The 21,642-nt window shown below is 39.7% G+C and overlaps 1 protein-coding gene across 2 annotated transcripts in view; it reads right to left on the reverse strand.

Moving 5' to 3' along the window:
- Window positions 1–1,227: 1,227 nt before the first annotated feature.
- slc8a3 (solute carrier family 8 member 3) overlaps window positions 1,228–21,642 on the reverse strand; it is a 138,408-nt gene continuing 117,993 nt past the window's right edge. For both annotated transcript variants that reach the window (XM_015351227.2, XM_015351225.2), the window contains 4 exons: window positions 13,852–13,976; window positions 11,670–11,769; window positions 8,398–8,670; window positions 1,228–7,912 (listed from right to left, as the gene is read on the reverse strand). In XM_015351227.2, coding sequence (XP_015206713.1) covers window positions 7,536–7,912; window positions 8,398–8,670; window positions 11,670–11,769; window positions 13,852–13,976 — 875 coding nt within the window. In that variant the 3' untranslated portion in view covers window positions 1,228–7,535. The remainder of the gene's footprint in view (window positions 7,913–8,397; window positions 8,671–11,669; window positions 11,770–13,851; window positions 13,977–21,642) is intronic.

Below are 21,642 nucleotides of genomic sequence, written 5' to 3' on the forward strand. Positions count from 1 at the left end.
AATTTGCTGTTAACGGACAGGTTGTGCATTTTTTTCCATGTATGTATCCTTTATATTGATGTTTTGCAACCTTTCATCTGTAACCAATTCCAAACAGCCACACTTCTGAAACTGTTCACTTTAATACTTCTTTGACAACATTTGAAGTACAGTATGTGCTGTGTACTTTTTCCCAAAACATTGTGTGTGTTGTTGTTGTTAATTTGCCTGTTCTTAAAAACAAGATGACAGGTTAAAAATAATCAAGCCTGGTTACAGCCCAAAAGACCACACATTGAGCTTGGAGATAGAAGATCAAGATTTTCATGGAATTAGAGATAGATCCCTGTGTTTTTTTCATAAAACATTTCACACATTTGCAAAACAAAACAAATTTCTGTTCCCATGGGGTCTCATCTGATTAACGTTAGTAGCACGTTTGAGTTTGACTCCTTCAAAACCCACTTAAAGATGGTATGTTGCATCAGAACAGCTGTTTACAGTACCTTTTGCAATTCATGTGAGTGCGAGTTATCCTCCACAAAAGATGAGTCAATAAAGACAAACACTAACCTTCTGCTCAGTGTTACAAGGTACCTTTTACTCCAATAAACTTTTTTTATACATCTGATCTGTTTTATGACCAATCTGTGAGTGAAAGTAAATGGACAAATTCTCTGAATACCCTTGCTGAACATTGCGTGAGTAAAGAAATGGCTGGATCATATATACAGTACATTTTCCATATTCAAACTGTTTTTCAGCCTTTTCCACAAGGCCTTGTTTTTGTAACTCGTTGCCTGTGTATACTTGCTGGCAGCCTAAGGAAAACATTCCTGGTGTTCAAGCCAACCTCCCAGCAAAACTCAATTGGGAAGTATATCCTGCAGGGAATTCTGGGAAGGGTCTGTGTTCACTTGGATGAAGAATGAGTGAAAGGTATAAGAAAAAAAGAAATGCACTAGGTAAAACTGACAAGGCATAGTGGACTGTGGGTGTTTAAGAGGAAAAACAATAGTCTAAAAAAAATCAAAATCTGCACCCAAAAGGGACACAGTGAGCTCTATTGTCATTGGTGCGTTATGCCAAGGGCTATCAACAAAATTCATAGCTTTGTGGTAGCAGCGTGCAAAGTTGAATCATTTCTTTACTTACACAGCAGTGTCACCCAGTACTCAAGAGTTTTGTAACCCCCTCCCACATCAAACACATTTTCTTTTACTAACAAAATAGAACATCAGCTTAGTATTAGATTTTTTTTCATTTCTTTCTTTCATTTTTTTTTTGTTTCAAGACGATAAACAAAATAGAAACATTACCAGCACTCTACAGTTTAAATAGTACCACTTAAAGTGAAAGCTGCGCGTACAGAAACAGGTGGGAAACTCTAAGGACACCGAGGCTGTTGAAGTGAGCACACTTGAGTGAGATACTGTGAGGGCATAGCAGGTCTCAGTACAACTTCCATTGGCTCTCACAGTAGAAACATTTGCTCGATCCATATCTGTTAGTATGTCAAAGTAAAAGAAACAGTCAAGGAAAAATAAATGATATATATACTGTATGTCAACCATAACAGATACTTCTTTTTTAGCCTTTTCAGTATAAAGAAAATAATACTTAATAATTAAATGTGCCCCTTTTGTATTAAATAAGATACATAATTTTGTTCTTCTTTTTCTTACTTGTCAGGAAAGGAATGAGAGATGGTATTTTGTTTTAAAATAACCCTCTTGGGTGGGTCGTATATATGCAGTATATGTATATACTGTCCTGCCAGTGGTGTCGAGTGACCACTGACAAGGAATTCAGGACTTGCTATGTTACTGTACTTCTTGCACACCTTATTAAAACCAACAAATATCACTTAAAAAGAGGTAAGACTTTACAATTTGTCCTGCATTATAATGTTTTTGTTGGTTTCAGTAACAGACTAGCCACAGATATGAAGTTAATTTTTAAATAAAATTGAAGTATAGACCTCCTCTGAGAATTGTAAGTAGGCAAAATGCTAAAAAAAACTAAATTTCACTTGCTTGATATGTGTGGTGTTGTAAAGCAAGTGCATTGCTTGTAATACACACCATCTGAATCCTCTCTGTATTAAAACACAAGCAGCACTTTTTCCTGTTCCTTATAATTGGGTGTCTATTCATAATTACATCCACCTCTTGGCTTTATGCCTCCATTGCACTGTTATATAAATAAATACGTGCAGTTCTCACAATATTAGTGCATATAAATTGGTACAGCAACATAGGAAATCAGCATCTAAATTAATAAAAACGTGAAAATTTACCAGGCCCTGCAGCAGTACTGAAAACATCACACAGATTGAAGCAAAAGCAGACGCAGAATCTCCCCTAGAAATCAGCTTATCATTGTTAAGTTGGTGTTGCTTCCTTTCAGTGACAACTGTCAGTTTTAGCAAAGGTTCAGGGACTGACATGTGACAATCCCTCAAAGCATGTCTAGTCAAAGGCCACAGAACAGAATTTCACTGTGTCTTACCTCTGCAAACCACCAAGTCTGGGACAGTCAGTAATGCTGCTCATAACCAGAAGTGGTGTTTTAAAGAAAGCAGTACAAAGAGAGCCAACTGTACACAGAAATTTGCTGAAGTAATCTTGGTGATATGTAAAAGTGGTGTTACAGAGACAGCAGTATATAATAAAGATGGACAATGTATAAATGTCTTCTTTAAGGAGCCCCTTTATCATTCCCTAGCCCCATTTGTCCATTAATGGCAGTTTAAGACCATTTCAAAGCTTGTTAAGAGAAAAACATTGAGGCCCCACCTCCCGCCACAAACACAAATGAAAGCCACACCCCCATGCCCTTCCCTTCCACAAAGTGACTCATTTCAGCATTGGCCGGAAACGTATTTACAGAACCACTTATAAGGAGAAGAAAAAGAAAAAGAACAAGATTGGGGGACCAGGGACAGAACAGAAGGACAAGGAGGAACACAGAAGCTGGCTTTCTGGTAGAGAATCACTATGGGTCCTCAGATTTTCCAGTGAGAGTGACTGTGGCTTCTCCCCTTGAAAGCTCTCAGGGGGTTTCCCACCACACACCCTGCATCCAAGGTGACTGAGCCTTATTTCCAGTCCATGCACTGATGACTCTATACATCACACAGCAATCCACAGGCTCTCTTCTGAACGCTCATCTGTGAAGTGAACATCACCTAAGACCTACTGTACAGGGTACTAGCTGAAGTGCATTTAAAACCAAGTACAAGACACACTTCTTTACCTAAAGGGTTGTGGGATTATGTAACAAGCTACCCACCCATCTTTGTGAAGCTAATTTGTAACAGCTGAAGGAGAACATTAGATCAGTTAGCTACTAAGAAGCAGGTTAGATGGACTGAAGGGCCTTCTATCATTTGCAATCAATCTTAAGTAATGATGTTCTTATTTACTGAGTGAAAACATATTGTAGTCTTCATCATTTTTTCCCTTGCTCATCTTAGACACAAAATAACTTGTTTTAATCAGATAGGCGGACATTATGACTTGGTGTGCCATTCTGTAATTTGAGTTATCAAGATCTTTCTTGTAATTCTCAGTTAATGAGATGTGATATTTTATATTATTACAGCTATACAAATGTGTCACATTCCAATGGCCTCATAGAAGTGCATCTGGTAATGCAGCAAGAATTGATGATTTTGAAGCCATCGCTCATCTTCATCATAACATGCTCTATAATAGTCTGTTGGTGATTTTCACTTTAGTAAAAGTTTTGGTTTTTAATGAATGAACAGGAATCACCCCCCCTTGGCAAAAGACCTGGTCTTTTGGCATGGTGGAATTATTCACTGTCTTAGGGACATGCTCACAGGCTGCAAGCAATTGTTCATGAAACACAAATAGATTTTTTGAAGAATGAAATCTGAAGACATGATCAAGTCAGGAATATGCCATAATAAACAGACACCTACATACACATGGAAAACATGATGGCCTTTCATGACAATTAAGCACTGTATATACTGTAGCACTTTTCATTCTAAAAGGATTATAAAGTGCTTTGAATATAGAAAGCAATCAACTATATCCAATACTAAAATGCAGCACCCAACTGGGTGATGTGTGGCAGCCATTCAGCCCCAATACACAGATCAGATAGAAAAGTAAGAAATTGCTTTAAGAATGAAATTAAAGGGGAAATTAAGGATGGTGCAAGCCCAAAATGGAATTCAGGCAGTACATTGGAGTTAACACCCCTACTGTACATTTATGAACTGTGCCATGAGATTTAAGTATGAAAGAGCACAGTGTCCCCTGTCACCATACTGAGACATTGGTTTGGCAATTCTGGACCAGAACACTGGCACTTTTTTCTACATTATAATCCTTGTTAGCAAAAATAGCCTTTAGTAGAGAGCAGTGGTTCTCAGTCCTGGTCCTGAAGAGCTCCTGAATCTGTAGGGTTTTATTCTCAATGGGCACCAGTGCTAATTGGTGATTGGAACTGATCTATTTGCTGGTAATGACTTTTTCTGCACTCAGTCTTTGGTTTAAAAAATATCATAGTAAGAGTGCATTATTCCCAACAACATCAGTACACAGAACTTGATGTAGACTCTCCCTAACTTTCTAATTCAGAAATTACTCCCTTGTTTCTAAATAAACAGGCAATCAATACATAATGAATAGACACAGGCAGGAATGACACTGTATCACACATATTGTTTTTTCTTCTTCGAACTGTATGTCCATTTGTTTATGGTTATTGCATTGTTTTCAGTTACTGTAGCACACCTGGATGATGGCAGTCATTAACTCAATAATCAACATAAAGCAGGGTTCATTCCAATTACAAATCGCAATCAATCAAAGAGCTGAAAGCACAATTTAAAAATGGCCTCAGATAGAAAACGGTAGTAAATTAGCCAGTGATTAAGAAGTCAGCTGTGTGAACAACAGCACACAGGCCGGCTACCCAGAACCAGAACTTAGTTTCACTAGTACAGAGTACAGTAAGGCAAGGGTAGAGTCCACACCAGAGCTATAGCAGGTTATTGGGTCAGATTACATCCAGGTTTCTATAGCGCTGAGAAGGTCAGAGAGCACAATACTCCTATCCTGGATGGAATGACAGTTAATGCATGGATTATACAGTATAGTATATTACTGTAATGTGTAATACAGTATATAGTATATGTGTATTTCATAGATAATATATTAGTATTTCCAACAACAAGTCTAATGTCAAATTGATAATTATCATCTCCATCATTGCTTTCCATAACAAATCAGGATCACAGTGGCCTAGAGCCTATCCCAATGAGCACTGGGTGCAAGGTGGAATTCACCCTGGACAGAACGTCAATCTACGGTAGTGGGCTATTTGCTTCTTTAATTCTGATGAACAATTTCTTAAAAGGTGAGCAATTTGGGAAAATACAATAAATACAGGTTGGAATGAAACTGTATCTGACACTCACACAATGAGTGTTTGTTTTTACCTTTTGTTTTGGTCCAATAGGTGAGATGTTCAGACGACACACTTTGAATAAGGGCAGTCCTAAAACTTGGAAAGGGAGGTACCAAGCACAAAGTGCATATAGTATGTTCAGAGTTTCAAAGAAAAATTAAAAATACAGCTAAAATAATACACTGAAATTAGATTGTTTTCAATAATACACTGAAATTAGTTTGTTTTCAATTAAGAATGTGGCCGGAGAAAAAACCTACAGAAGGCACAGGGATTCCCGAAGACCAGCAGTGAGAACCAGTGTGTTTGAAGTCTCTCAGTCTTGCTTACAGTAGCTTCTTATGTGATCAGTCTAGAAGAAGATAACAGTGCTGCCAAAAAGGTGGTAACACTACTTTTGAAATGAGGCCCATTTGCCTAGTTTGAAAATATAACTTTTCAACACAGAACTTGACATAACCTAAACAGTTAACCTCGAACTTGTGTGTTGTGTAACTGCTTTAGTCCCAGAAGGAAAGAGCAGGCATTTTAAAGCATGTTTCCTCTTATCCTGGCAATTTTTCTCTTTGAAAATGTAGTCCCTTCTCCAAGTGTTGAATGCACTGAAATGAAATCAAATCAAGTTCTCCCATTAATCTGAAAATGTAGGAACTGGGCTCTGTCTTTTTTTTCTCAGATAAAGTTCACAGAAAAATATACCATCAAACTCCCCCCATCTATAATAACTTTGCAGTTTACAAACCACAGAAGAGAAGACAAGCTAGCATAAGGGAGCCAGGAAAAGATACTTGTACAGTTTCATTATTTTTGATTTTCTAACAAACATAGGTTGGGGAAGAATTAAACGAATAAATCATTTAAAACCAGCAGCTAATGCAAAAGTCTGGGTCTTTTTACATATTTCACATGGTACTTCAAGATTCATTCACCTCAATAAAATAAACTTCTTTGGACTACCTATCACTTACAGCCAACCTGAATCAAGTCCCTGTGCTGAGGTTAAGAACAGTAGTCCATTCTGAATCACATAAATTACATATTAAAACACTCTGAATTTTCTGAGCACCGGAATCAAAACATCAGACAGGCAATCTCTTTTGTTTCTGTACTAAACTGCTGTAAGTGAGCTTATGATAAATCCCAGATATCACAAGAGGGGGAAAAAAAAAACAAAAAGCAGATGCTGTTCCACACTTGGCTTAAAAGCTCATGATATCTGGAGCAAGATGCTTGTAACCTTGAACTGCAGTTTGTACCCCTACAGCCAGTCTCTACTGGTCACAGCAATAAGCCATGCAAGGAACTCAGTGATAAAATCTCAAACCCATAGCGATCCTCCACCTTCTGAGTTGTATGTAAACACATTGAAACAAATATTCAAAATATACAGAAAGTATGGAAATATATATATAGGAAGTCTTATCCTAGGCAGTTTATTTTTTCCCGGTTGTTTTACTGACGAGTGGCATCATGCCCCAGATCTCTTCTGCTTTCTGAATTCGAGAATCCCAAGACCATCTTTTAAATGAAAAAGAGAGACAATGAACCAAATCCGTTCATCCGTCATCTGTCCAACACCCGATTAGCTCCACGTTTTTTTGTTATTCCTGAATTACTTTTCTTAACCTTATACTCGCTTGCAGCTCAGAAAATAGTTGTTTTTCATCTATTTTTTTTGTATTTTTTTTTGTCTTTTTTTTAAAATACTTCATTAGAAAAAACACCTCTTGTCAGCTGTTGAAGAAAAATAGACTTCTGGTTTCACAGACGCCTGTGTTAGGACTTTATTCTTCACCTGAAACCCGTTTTTTTTTTAATTGATTTATTTATTTTTACCATTTCCTTTCTTTGACTTACAACTACTACTGTTATGCAAGTGGTCTCCCCCCTTCCCCTCCCCCATCCCTCCAAACTCCAGGGATGGAGTGGGGACGCCTTATATTCTTCTCTGATCCCCTCTGGATGGTGACGACCTGCGATCTGCTACGTATCTCACCGTGCTTTCAAAGAGCGGGCTGTGCTAGAATTCAGGGTGTCCAAGTGAGGGGGGCTGAAGAGAGGTCTAGCGGCCCCTCTCCCTCGCCTCCTCCCGAAAAGCTGCCCTTCTTTTAAAAGCCCTGTATATGACAGTAGGCCTCCAGCCCCGAGAAGAGGATGTACAGGAGCCAGAGGCTGACAAAGAATCCGGAGGTGGCCAGTCTGTGGTTGCGTGGCCCCCCCAGCTCGCCCCCTATGTGTGGCCTGCGGCGGTACAGCAGCACGGTGATGCACAGGAAGGCGAAGATGGTGAAGAGCGTGACGGAGAAGGCCAGGGAGCCCGCCTGCACCTCAAACTCCTTCCCCTGCGTGTACCAGTAGATGGCCGCCACCGACCAGGCCAGCCCGATGCCCAGGAACACGTTGACCGCGTTGCTGCCCGTCACGTTGCCGATGGAGGCGTCGGCGTACGTGTCCTGCACGGCGGCCACCTTGCTGGCGAAGGTATCTGCAAGAGAGAGGCACGCGAGGGCGGGGTAGGTTAAACACATCAGATTTGTCTTGGGGGTTCTTACAGAGGGCTCGGCTTTGTATGCGTCTGGTACGAGGACACCCCCTGTTCTGTTTTAAAACTTGTAAAGCTCTCTGTGACCGCTTTGAAAAGAGGTATAAAAAATGAAAAACAGATTGGACAGAATGAAAAACATACAGCAGTAAAGAACACCAACATGTCACGAGCTTAATTGTGACATGCTGAGTGGCTATGAGTGGCTATGTGGCTATTGTGATATGATGAGCGGCCCTGGACTTGTGCAAGACAGTGTGCTGAGATGTTGATCTCCTAGAAGCTGTCTGGGTTTGGTTAGTCCAGATCTCTTTATTAAACAGCCCTGAAGCTGCACACCAACACGGATTATCTTTTTAGAAGACACTTATATATATATACATATCATAAAAACCTTGCATGTTAAAAGTGAAGCAGTAGGAAATTACCGGGAACAGACGTGCCGAGAGCCACAAAGACTACAGCCGTGACGGAGTCCTTGAGCCCAATGGTGCAGCCAAAGTGCGAGGCCAGGTCTCCGATGACGGCGGTCAGCAGCCCGATGATGATGATGGACACAACGAAGCAGGCCCAGCCGTTCCAGTACTCGGTGGGCGGTACGCAAGCGAACAGGACCTTCCAGAACACCGTCAGGAAGTGCATGACGTAGTCGAAGCAGGAGGGAAGGCGCTCCTCTCCAGAGTCTTCCTCATCCTCATCGCCTAAAGAAAAAAAAATAACAGATGATCTCTCAACTGCATTGATCTTTTGTCACTCCAGCCGTGTTAATCACAGCAGCCTTTGTCCTGAGGTTAGGAAGTACAGTATAGGGTCCAGGAAATATAGCATTGTACATCAATCACTGTGCGGTGCCAGTGACACTTGTCATTGCTCATGCGGGGAAGTTTTTAAACATGAGGTCTATAACTCTATAGGAATCATGATACTGCTCAATACAGCCCTGCTGTGTCCCTGTGACTGCAGGTTGAAGTCCCTCTTACGTGTTGGAGAAATGGATAAGCCTCAGAGCACAAGGATTCAGGACAGCCAACCCTCTGCAACGCAAAATTGGCACTCCCCATGAAAGCCTATACATGAGGAGAACATGCAATCTCCACACAGACTGGTGCTAAGGGTGTATTAGAACCCATAACCTAGGAGGTATGTATATGAAACAGCAAGGAGAACCACTGTACCTGCCATGGTGATGTAAGTGTCACTGAAAAATCACAAAAAAGCTTGGAAGATGGGGGCTGATTCAGTGGAGACAGAGGCACCACTAGCTGTGCAGAAAGCTGGCTGCCTCACCTTGGTGGAAACTAAGTTTAGGTACATTTAGAATGTAGGAGGGCCACACAGATTTACAAAGACAGTCATGGGGATCTGGAACAAACTGCACAGACATGATGCTGAACACGTCTGGTAGATTTATTAAGAAACAGCTTAATGGTATTCTTGGATTGCTCAACTACAGGCCAATAAAAACAGTCTCATATTTTTAGGATTCTTACCTCACATAATAATCTAAGGGAATACAATCTGGTATGAAATAAAGAAATACAATGAAATGCCGTCATATAGAAGTAAAACAAGTGAAATACTGCTCGGGAGCTTTTTTTTAAAAAAAATTACAATAAATAAAATGTCTACCTAAAGATGAAGTGGTTGCATGTTGTGTCTAGTAGCCCTCTGACTTTCTGATTGTGAGACACAAAGACAGCCATGAGTCTGCTATTTCAGCGTGTTGCCATGGAAACCTTTGGCTGCTTCCTAATTGTATGCCAGAACACCTTTAGAATGTACTGAAAACACAGCAGAATGGCGGCTGCATTAACTGCAAATGGCTCAGTGTCACGCTCTGGTCTTTCAGAGGGCTGTGTGAAGTGTTTTCCTCTCTGTGCGTTTGGAAAAAAAAACCAGCTGGCTGAGTGGTTTGCTGTGGCACTGTGATTGTTGCTGCTTCCAGAAAATATACAGCATAATGAAATACAATAAATCAAGAATCATACTTCATTTCATCAAAATCAACAAAGCCTAGAATAAACTAGAATTTGGCCCACCATCAATTGCAAATCCCAAACTCCATAGCTGAGGGTAACATTTCATAGGGTAGCTGTAAGAAGTTAAGGACAGTTATAAACAATAGGAATTAATTTGGTACGTTTAGCTTGTTTGTCAGTAGCTATTTGATCAAAGGATCTCATCCAGATTTTAAAGTCCTTTCAGTAAAGACGTGCCTCCTGTTCTCAGTTTTAAATACACTTCCATGTAGTTTCTACTTATGCCTTCTGGTTTATGAAGGCTCTGGCCATCAGAAAAACACATCAGCTTGTAGAAAGTGGAACTGAACAAAGCTGAAATCTCAATCACTTGATTTGATCTGACTTGGAATGAAGTCTGTCTAGTGTATTTATTTTAGAAAAAGCTGCTAGGCTAACGGACAGATATAATTTCCATTTCATTAAAGGCAATATGAGGATTGCTAAGATCTTTATAAAAGCTTTGGTGAAAAGAAGAATACCAGACTACTTGGGAACTGTTTTTAGTATTTCAATCATTTGAATTGTTGAGAATTCTTCAGATGATCTGTGATCTTAAAAATGTATTTTTTATAACACTGCTATTTCTTAGAAGCCCTGATGAGCCCTTTTTGACTTCTGAAATGGACAATGAAAAACAGAATTGCAAATGTCAGATAGAGTGGTATACATACGTCAGATAGAACATATACATTTTAATGATATAATAAACTACTTGATTTTATATTTTAACATTAACATGTGTCTGTCACTCTGTCTTTAAGGGGTTCTGCAAAGGTTTGAAAATGGTGAAAATGCATTTGAGCATTTGATAACTCAACTGGCTGAATGACTGGGTTGGGTAACTCCAGTTTTCTTAAGTAAAATATCACATTAGAGAGATAGATGGGAAGGTTTGGAACATCAGTGAAGCTCTTTTTCCCAAAGTATTTTTGGCTGTTGCAGGGTTTGGAATAACCTGGAATCAGAAATCCCTTATACAATTAATTTAAAGGATATATGCTCCTCAGAACAAGATTACCCTTTTTAAAAACTGAATTCACAGCACAAATTCCACTGACATTCTGCCTGTACATTTGCTCATCACAGTTGATAAAACCCTGGTGTTTTACACAATTTTTGGGTACATATCTCCATTTAAAAGGGCATACAGTACAGTAGATGACCAAAAATACAGTATATTGCAGTGTGTTATAGTGGCATATGTCTTGCATCTGGAAGTCAGGCAATGCTTTTATAGCAAATATAAATTATAAACAAAAAGAACATTTTGGTATAAGTGCATTGAACAGAATGCCCAGAAAACAGCTTAAACCAGAACAAGAAAAAGTATTTAACCATTTGATGTTTAAAATTTTCAGTTCCACTGCTGTGCTGCTGTGCTGTGCTTTCAGCATGAGAACTAAAAGCCTTGCACTGAATTTAAGTTTGAGAGACATTTTGTGTTAGCAGAGCACAAAAACCAGATGCTCAGACTGTTTTCAGAGCATATGTGTACCTCTTTGATACAACTATTGCCTCTATATGTAACATTCTGAACCATTCTTGGTTTTACAATGGTTTTGCAATGGTCCACATCTACAATATTACTATACTTTAGACTTGTCTGGAACATTCTCTAGAAAAGGATCCCAAAACTGCAGTTAAATCAAACACGCAGGGTGTCATTGCTGAGAGGATACCTGCACTGACTGTGATGGCCTCCATGAACTGGTCCCTCCAGGAGTGAGTGCCCACTACCAGTGCCAGATTTGTCTTCTTAATCAGTTTGTCCACTGTGCTCTGGAAAGACAGTAATTGATCAGCTTGTCCACTGCACTCTCGAAAGACAATTAATCAGCTTCTCCACTGTACTCTACATCCCTTATAATCAATCAACTTGTCCACTATGTTCTGGATAGACAACAAATGATCAGCTTATCTACAGTGCTCTGGATAGACAATAATCAATTAGCTTGTCCACCATACTCTAGATATAGAACAATCAATAATCAGCTTGTTTACTGTGCTCTGGATAGGCAATCATCAATCGGCTTGTAAATGTTGCTCTGAACAGACAATAATACATCACCTTAGGTCATCATCAGAGGAGCTATCACATGGCATGTCAAGAATACCCTGACTGAAATTCAAGACAAAATCCAGAATTGTTTTGTGAAGAGAGACAGAAAAAGACAATTTCAATTTTGCACTGGGACCTAGACACTATGGAATCAACAAGTTTATCTTGCAAGTGTAGAGGGACAGGGAGGCACTTCAAGTAGAATCAGTGCATTCTTTTCCAGGCAGGGTATATTCTATGTGTGATATAATCTACACACCATCCAAGAACCTACACAGTGAGTGCTATATCTGCCCTGCAGTTAATAAGGAAACCACTAGAGGGAAGAAACAGACCATTACATTTTTTAAAGTGATTTGAGTTAGAGCCGACTATTAGCAAGCATTTGTAACTAATTTTTGTCTGAAGATTATGATATTAATAAAAATAAAAACTGTGTCATGAAGTTATTGTCTGTTTTTCCTTAGGCTTCACAATAGCTGTCCATTTTTATGATAAATGGCTGAAAAGGAATAGAATATTAAATTTAGATTGACAATAAGAAAACGAACTTCAATCTTTCCCCCAATAATTAGGTAGATTCATAGTAGTTCCCAGATAGTTCTAAGGTTTACATTAGAAGTGTAAGCCAGTAGCCATATCACCCTGTAACTCACCGCTGACAGCCCACTGAAGCTAAGCTGGTGTGAGCTGGGTCAGTACCTGGATGTGAGAACTCCTGGAAAAAAGTAAGGTTGCTGCTAGGTGCTCACCCTGCAGTCTACGTGGGTCCTAATGCCCCAGTATGCTGATCTAGACACTATACTGTAAAAAGGGACGTCCTTTGGATAAGCCGTAAAACCAAAGTCCCGAGTCTCTGTGGTCTTTAAAAATCCCAGGGTGTTTCTCAAAAGAAGTAGGGGTGTTACCCCATTGTCCTGGCCAAATTTCCCATTGGCCTTTACCAGTCATGGCCTCCTAATAATCCCCATCTATGAATTGGCTTCATCACTCTGTTCTCCTCCACACTGATAACAGGTGTGTGGTGAGTGTACTGGTGCACTTTGGCTACTGTTGCATCATCCAGGTGGATGCTGCACATTGGTGGTGGAGGAGGGGAGTCCCCATTACCTGTAAAGTGCTTTGAGTGTCCAGAAAAGCGCTATATAAGTGTAAACAATTATGATGAAGTGCATTTGGAGAATCAAATTATCTAATTATCTAATTGCTACTGATATAAAATCTTTTCTTGATTAAATCCAGTAATATTCATAACAAAGTAATAAAGCTGTTAATTGAATCCAGTAGTGTATCACTGCCCAATCAGGGGACAGGGGTTAATGTTATTGATGTTGTGTTTTCTACCAAATCTGTTATGATAGTGTGAGCAGCTGTTTCCAATGGAAAAAAATAATATTTAAATTAACAGTTTGACAGCAGAATGTCACATTGTCACCCTGGACAGATTTCACAGAACAGAGCCCAGAAGAACTCAAGGTGACTGCAGAAATGCCATACCCAGACTAGTTAAAGGAACTGAATCTCCGTGGTCTGGAATAAGGCACACTGAAAGTTTTGATTTAACTAGTCAACATTGTGGAAAAACATCAAACCAAGGGCAAGGGGTTCTGTTCAGGCTGAACAAAGAAACAGGATCTCAGGTCCTCCGTGGACATTGACAGCACATGCACTCTGCCAACCGTGTATTGCCGCAAGCAGATCAGTTGATAAACTGATCAATAAACAAAACAGACAAAAGGCAGAACAGTGTTTCTGATGCTGCACCGACAGATTTCCAGCAGGACAAACAGAGAAACGCTCACCTTGAACTCGTACGACTCCTCAATGATGACCTCTAACTTGTGGTGCTCCCCTAGAACTGGCTTTCCCATCTCCGCAATCCTCTTCGCTTCTTCCTCTTCCACACTAAGCTTTCTGTCAGCTGCCTCTGAGAGAGGAAAACAGAGAGTAATGCCACTACTCATTCTAGTTCTAGTTATTTATAATGAAAAACCTACAGTACCCGTTCCTTTATTTAATCAAGATTAGACTACTGTAACGCCATATCTTTTAAGTATCTTGTATCTCTTCTAAAGTACCAAACTAAGGCTTCAGTATATTCAGAATTCTACAACTTTTGTACTAACTAAATGTACCCAGCATCAGCATAACTCCCATCTTCTTTAAACTGCATTGCATCCCAGCGAAATGCAGAACTGACTTTAGGGTTCACCTGCTCATGTATCAAGAACCGAACAATCTAACGCTGGATTATCTAAAGGACTTTAAGATGAGCATAGTCAGGCCTTCTCACCCTACTGGAGACCGTGCTTCACACAGCGGGCAATAGAACTCCCTCAAGTGCAGGACAGTATCTGTGGAGCTCTAAATCCGTTAGAAACTCAGTGACAGTCGATGTGCTCAAAACTGGCTTAAAGCCCTGTCTTCCCATTTAAAGATCATAATGCGCAAAGCAGTTTTTACTCTTGGTTTCACTGTTGACATTTATGGACTTGTTCTCCTCTCATTTCTAGTTCCAGGCAGCACTGTTGTGCAGTGGTTAGCATTGCTGCTTCACAGTGCTGGGGTCCTGGGTTCAATTCTGGACCAAGGCTGCTCTCTTATAAAATGGAGTTTGTAAGTTTTCCCTGTATTTGCTTGGGTTTGGACAGATGGATTTCTGGACCCTTTCTCTTGCTTCTACTGTGTGTTTCATGTGCACTATTGCACAGCTCTTTAAGTTTCTTGAAAAAGACAGAGAAATAATTTTTTTTTTGGTATTACTACTGACATAGCAACAACTGTTTTAAAAAAAACTCACTGTCACTTACACACTGACTGCACTTTTATACAGTATATTTAGTTTTATTAAAGTTGTCATGACTCCATTTACCAGTGGGTGAACACTGCGGTGGCAACAGAATAAGACGTTAGTATTAAAGCTGTTATTTTTGGCACAAGTAAAACTCACGTCAAAGGATTTGATAGGTATGTTTATTTGGGCCACGGTCTGAGTATTGCTTTAGGATGAGTTTAGTGCTATTATGTGCTGTGTTCTATTCAAACATTACACCTCTAAGGAGGTCTGTAGAAATAAAACATCATTAATTTGATTAAATGTTCAGAGATGTCTGTTGACATTTAGTCAATGCCAGTTGAAATATCTCTGTATCACGTGGGTGTAGCTTCTGGTGGCTTGATTTGCAATACCTGTTAAGTGTGTTTTTGTATCGTCTGTACACCACCTGTAAACTCTAAGGAAAAGGTCTGGTCTGCTACTACTTTACTAACCTTAGGTATTACAGTACATATCCACTATTCCTTTTAGTGAGTGAATCATCCAATGGAACCATTCTCTGACATTTACTGTAGCAGTGCAGTGTATATTAGAACCCTTAAATGTAGAATAACAAATGGTACACAGTAGTACATGCAGCCTTGTGACAAGATACTGTTTTATGCAACAAAGTATGAGTGACCATCTAGAACAAAATAGCTTCATCAAGAGAACTGCAGGAAAGCAAGCGAATATCACATATCAGCCTACTGGGTTCAAGACACAGCATTGTTCATGGATTATTTGCTATTTTTGTATTTTGGACTCTTGGCAAAGAAACAACTCAGAGACGCAATTCATTTCAGCATACACTGAGCAGAATTCAGAGCAAACAAAAGGGAACCAGGCCCATTTATCCGTTAGTATACAGTTCCTTGGTATCTTGACAGTAGTGCTATTCTATATGTTGAAAAAAATAAATGCATTCTATATTAAAGTCAGTTAGTAATTATTTGATTAATTGCATTTATCCAGTGTTTTTCCCCCAAAAGAATTCCAAAGCACATTAGAAGCAGGGGGAGATTCACATGCACCACAGTGCCAAGGCAGGTTAAATGACCTTGACACTCATATTATAACATTGTTCCCATACACATGATCATTTCTACCATTAACCCTGCTGCCTTCAAACACACTTTTAATTGTCTAATTTATACTGAAATCCTAACTCACAAACAGCTGTCTAACCAAGCATAAGAAAGGTTTTGCACATATTTGTATATAATCTGCTTTAACTATACTTTGCATTTACTGTATCTCTTTCCTTGCTTTGATCATTTAGAACAGGGGTGCCCAACCAACTGATAGATAGCAAGAATGTTTGGGCAAAAAATAAATGGGCTATCTGACTAGTTACTTTTTTCAATAGCCTAAAAATTCATTCAGATCTGTGCATGTAATGTCATACATTTTACTGCTCTTGTGTGTGTTTAACCCTTGTAGAATGGGTTGTAAAGTCTCTTCCCTGCGTTCTGGCTGACACTGAAAAAAGGCCACAGGGGCTCCGTAAATAAAGAGTGTTGTGTGTGCTACCCAAGAACGTTCTCTTGCTTGTTGCCGCACGAACTCCACATTCGCTACAGTGCGTACTGGAGCGAAACAGATTGGCCGTGACAAATTCGCCAACAGTTTGATAAGTTTTAATTGCCTATGTGATGGTTGTAGTGTAGCGAAAATGATTAAGCAAAGAGACCCAAAACTTACCATTACCACAAGGAAAGGGAGCATGATTATTTTTTGTACTTTCGCATTCAAATCTGCAATGCTAGCGTCTACTCTAAAAAGGGAAATATAGAACATTTCAAAACTGCACAGAAAACCTTTGATGTGGACTCTCCCGCTAAAAGAGAGTTACAGTAGGATGAAGAAAAGTAGAAAAATTAAAATCTCAACTAGCAGCAGTCGGTTTTCACGAGGCCTCATACAAAAGGGAAAGCGGCAATCATCGCATCATTCCGTGTGAGCCACGTCCTGGCTAAACACAAAAAGTCATTCAGGGATCGAGAAGTAATAAAAAAAGCTTTTGCTGAGGCTGCTGACTTGCTCTTCGGAGATTTCAAAAACAAACAATTTTGGCAAGGTTCAGACAGCTGTTGCCTGAAATCAAAGAGTTTCTCAAGTCGTCTAAACATGGTGAATATGCCCAATTAGAGGATGACCAGTGGCTTCTGGATTTAGCATTGCTCACAGACTTAAATGAACTGCTGAATGTCGAGCTGCAGGGACAAAATAAAAATTTAACTGACATGATCAGAAGTGTCAACACGTTAAAAAAATACAAGTGTTCTCAAGTAAGCTTCTCATTGCCAATGCTCACATTAAGATAGGATATTATTTTTTCTAAAATGGGGAACATTACTTGTTCACTGTAGCATGAGTTTATTGGTATCATTATTGTACTAATGTGCCCACAGTCTGTTTTTCTTATATCGGAGCTTCAAATTCACATTGGTAGATCGCGCTGGACTGGCAAATGAAAAATTAGATCTTCTATTAAAAAAGGTTGGGCACCCCTGCTTTAGAAGTATTTAAGTTTTGAATCCATAGTAAAATGTTTTACTGTAAATGTGAACATTAGTTTTCTTTTGAAACCACAAGAGGGCAGTGTCTAATGGAATTTGAAGCAGTCCCTAAATCATAATTGAAAGCTCATGAAAATCACAAACTCTCCTCTAAAAATGTCAAAGCAGAGTAAACATAATCATTTAAATCAGGGGTAGGGTTCCAGAGGCATGGCGGTGCAGTGAGAAGTTTTTATTTTCTCCCTGTGTTCACATGAGTTTTCAGTTCCCTCCCTTGGTACTGGAAGGTTAACTGGCTTTTGGTAAAATTGGCCCTGTGTCTGTCTGAGTTTGAGTGGGTCTGCCCTGTGATGGACTGAGGTCCCGTTCAGGGTGTATCTCGCCTTGTGTCCATTGCTTGTTGGGATAGGTTCCAGCTCCCTGCAAACGTTTGAAATCAAGAAGTGGTAAGAAAATTGATGGATTTTAGTTATTATTTTTATTTTAATTTTAGTATTTTTGTATTATACCATGCTAGCTCTTAAAGCCTAATGGATAGGACTTGCAGCAAGATTTTGCAAGTAAAATAGGTATTACTGAGAAGGCATACACTAGCACCAGGCAATCTAGCATTTTTAAGTTCTTTCTTTCTACCCTAAAGAACTTTTACAAACCTTTGCACTGTTTGAATGAAGCCAGATAAGGAGCTGGTTTCTCCCTTTGGACAAACCGTCCTATCCTTTAGTAAATGAATTAAAATGATACATTTGTCACATAGATTGGGCACACACAGTACTAAGAGTGTGTGAAGACTGTTGCCTCTGCATCACATCAGTAATTGGTACTTCACTTTCGCACTGTATTTAATACAGCCTATTATTTTATTCCATATTTCATCCTTGGCAGCAGAAAGAGGGAACTATTTTAATAATTTGTATGTAAAGAGACACAAATATTAAGCACTGTACCTGATTAAAGTGGTAACTTCATTCACCTGCACCACTGCGTGCAGCTGCAGGGACTCTTGTCATCTACAACAATGTGCTTATTCACAGACTCATTATGTGCCCTTTTGTCTGTTTCACAGTGAAATCCAAAAATCAGACAGACATAAAAGGTGCCTGCTGACTGGATGCCTCAATTTGGATTTCAAAAGAGATTCATTAAAGTTAGAAAAACAAAGCTTAAGACAATCCCAGGTGCCCACCCAGCTATGCCTCGTAATTTCTTTGCCCAGTCCTTAGACAATACATCATTTATTCATTAATTGCCTTTTTGCTGGTTCCCCAGAGGCCCGTCCCCACCAGAGAATGACTGTCATCTCTTCCATGAACTGGTTCTTACTGACTGCTAGGCTATGAGTACGTGATTTATCAAATATTTAGCGAGCCATTGCACTTCAGAACACGCTCCATGGTTCAATGGACACTCCCTGGAACACAATTTTAAGATCTTTTTCATGAACTACAGATCTTCTGCCACCCTTTAATAACGGCAGGTGGACCTCTTCTCTGACACTTCTTACTGACTTTGCTATTTTTTTCTTGCTTAATTTAGAGTCGCCAGCTGTTTTTGTCGGGCAGCAGGGTGGCACAGTGGTTTGCATTGCTGCCTCACAGCGCTGGGGCCCTGGGTTCAGTTCAGGGTCGCAGGGCAGCCAGGGCCTATTCTGATAAGCAATGGGTATGAGACGGGATGGGATGGGATACAACTTGGATGGGACGCCAGGACACCTCAGAGCACACACAGGAACAAACACCTGACTAACACCAGGGTCAATTTTTTGTGAAGCCAATTAACCTACCAGTATGTCTTTGGACAGTGGGAAGACACCAGAGCACCTACAGTAGGAACATAGAAAGAACATACAGACTCCACATCAACAGAACCCCAGGTCCGGAATTGAACCCAGGGCCCCACTACTGCTATACCGCCATAATTCCCTTTACTTCCTCTTGTGTTTGCTAGTATGAAAGACACATCACTGAAATTTCACAGTGGGACAAACAAGCACATATTATAAATAAATTATATAAACCAAATGCAAAGACTCTGCCAGTAATAGACAATTTATGGTTGGTTTAAGGAGCATGAGACAGGCTTCTACTGCGTTGTCTGGCCAGAACAATCCCCAGATATTGATCTTAGTTACAACTGCTGGAACCAGTGAAATGTGCAATTCAATCCCACACAACATTACCCCCATCACAACTGCAACCAAAGGTGATTCAGCTCCAAGAATGGTGCAGCCTTGGCCTCCAAATACATCAGAACCTACTGGAATACACTGCTCCCCCAGTCTGAGCTCTTCTGACTCGGAGGACGCACTATTCTATAGGGTATTCCTAATATTTTAGCCAGCAAGAGTTTTTGCTTTTCCTTCTGATTTTAAGAGCACATTCAGTACTGTAACAGTCTTCGAATACAATAAAATATGATGAAGCATATTAAGATACAACTGTGACTTGTACAATTGTGAATTGTGGCTGAACTCTACTCAGAGACAAAACTACACAAAAGGCAAAGTCTAGTCTGCTTCAATTAACAGCTGAATTGAAAGATAGTTTTATTACGTTCTGCGGGGAATCCTTTTGTGTTAGACACAACATGCCTGATGAGACTCACATGGCAAAAAGCAACTGTCTGCCTTCTGCACCTCTTTGAGTGTTCTGCATCACCTGCACTCTAACAGTTGCAAATGTGGTACTCAATGAGCTAGGGTATCTTAGTAATGCACAGTCAGTTTGCCTCAATGCCGAATTATGCTAATTCTACTACTGGAGCTAGTTGTGATACAAAATTAATTAGTTTAGGAATAAAAACAATTGAGAATTAATCCTCAAACAACTGGATCAAAGCCAACTAATGGAATTACAATAAAGGTGTAGGAGCAATTTGGGAGCAAGGATAAATCTTAATCTCACATACATCTGCTCACCCGTCTGCATCTGGGACTTCCCATACTTTATCACTCTTGTACCCATTCTGCTACCCCATCTACACCCCTGCCCTCCCTGGCTCAATCCTTGCAATACAAACGGGTAGGGCAGGGTGTGTGTGGCCAGCCTGATCCTTTCTGTAAAGCTTCCAAGTTCCCTCAGCCAGGCGAGCTACGCCAACTATACTCTGCATATTTGTCTCTTTCTCTTATTAGGATCTAACTGAACAACTGAGTGTGTAGTTATATGCTGTTCTGTATGCTGTGTGGTGGCAAATTATTTATTAATACACCATAAGGTTGGCATTTCTTGCAAATTTAAAGACAATGTGAAAGGCTTTTCAAAGAGTGCATCCATTATAAAACTCTGGATTCCTATTGTACATTTATTATGTTTTCATCCAACTAATTTACTTTTGTACCAATTTTGTACCCTTTTATTTAGCTGGACATGTTACTGAAACAATGTGAATGAAGTGCCTTGCTCAAGGGTACAACGGCAGGGTCTCATTCAGGATTGGAACTACAGCCTCCCAATTACATGTCCGGAATACTTAGCACTGTGCCACACTGCTTCCAAGACACTTCTGGTCCAGTCGGTTCCGGTGTTCACATCCTGGCACGTTTTTAAACTTCCAAAGTCAGTCAGCATGTTGCACAGGGCTTTTCCCCGGAGGAGAGGTCGCCAATGGGAAAATACAGTACCAATGGCAGGTGAGTCCATCAAGGAAAGGTCTGGAGAGAGGCGTTCTTCCAGCAGCTTTGATTAATGTCAGTCACACAGCAGCCCCAGGGAATCGCATCCGCTTTATCGAATAAAAACCCAGAGGCATGAAAATGAATGCACTAGACTTAACTTTAAAAACCTGTCAGGATGTGATTCATGTCACCATCATGAGTGATATATGATGGTATTTTTTTCAAATCTTCCAATTTGCTCTTCAAAAGTTCTCAAATAAAAAAAAACCCATCAGAATGGTGTAATCCCTCCTCCCTGTATGAATTATTTTAAAGTTTCTTGAATAAAGTTTTGTCCATTTAGATGGCTGTTTCTTTTTTGAAAGACTTATAATGCTTAGATAATTAAGAAGAGCCCTTCTTTATCATGAATGAAAATTTGTTATCTAGTACAATAGTAGCTAGTACAATAACCACATAAAAATAATAGTTCCTCTTTGAAATGCACTATTTTAACCCTTGTGAAATTTTCATTTTTTATCCATCTGGTCAGTAAAAGTATTGTCATAAATAACGGTAGGAGGAAAGATTTGTCAAGACACTGTTCAATGGTTCACATCTCTGAATCCATCTCAATGGCTGTGGAGGCACATTGCATCAC

Source organism: Lepisosteus oculatus, chromosome 8 (genome assembly GCF_040954835.1).
Source record: "Lepisosteus oculatus isolate fLepOcu1 chromosome 8, fLepOcu1.hap2, whole genome shotgun sequence".
Lineage (NCBI taxonomy): Eukaryota > Metazoa > Chordata > Actinopteri > Semionotiformes > Lepisosteidae > Lepisosteus > Lepisosteus oculatus.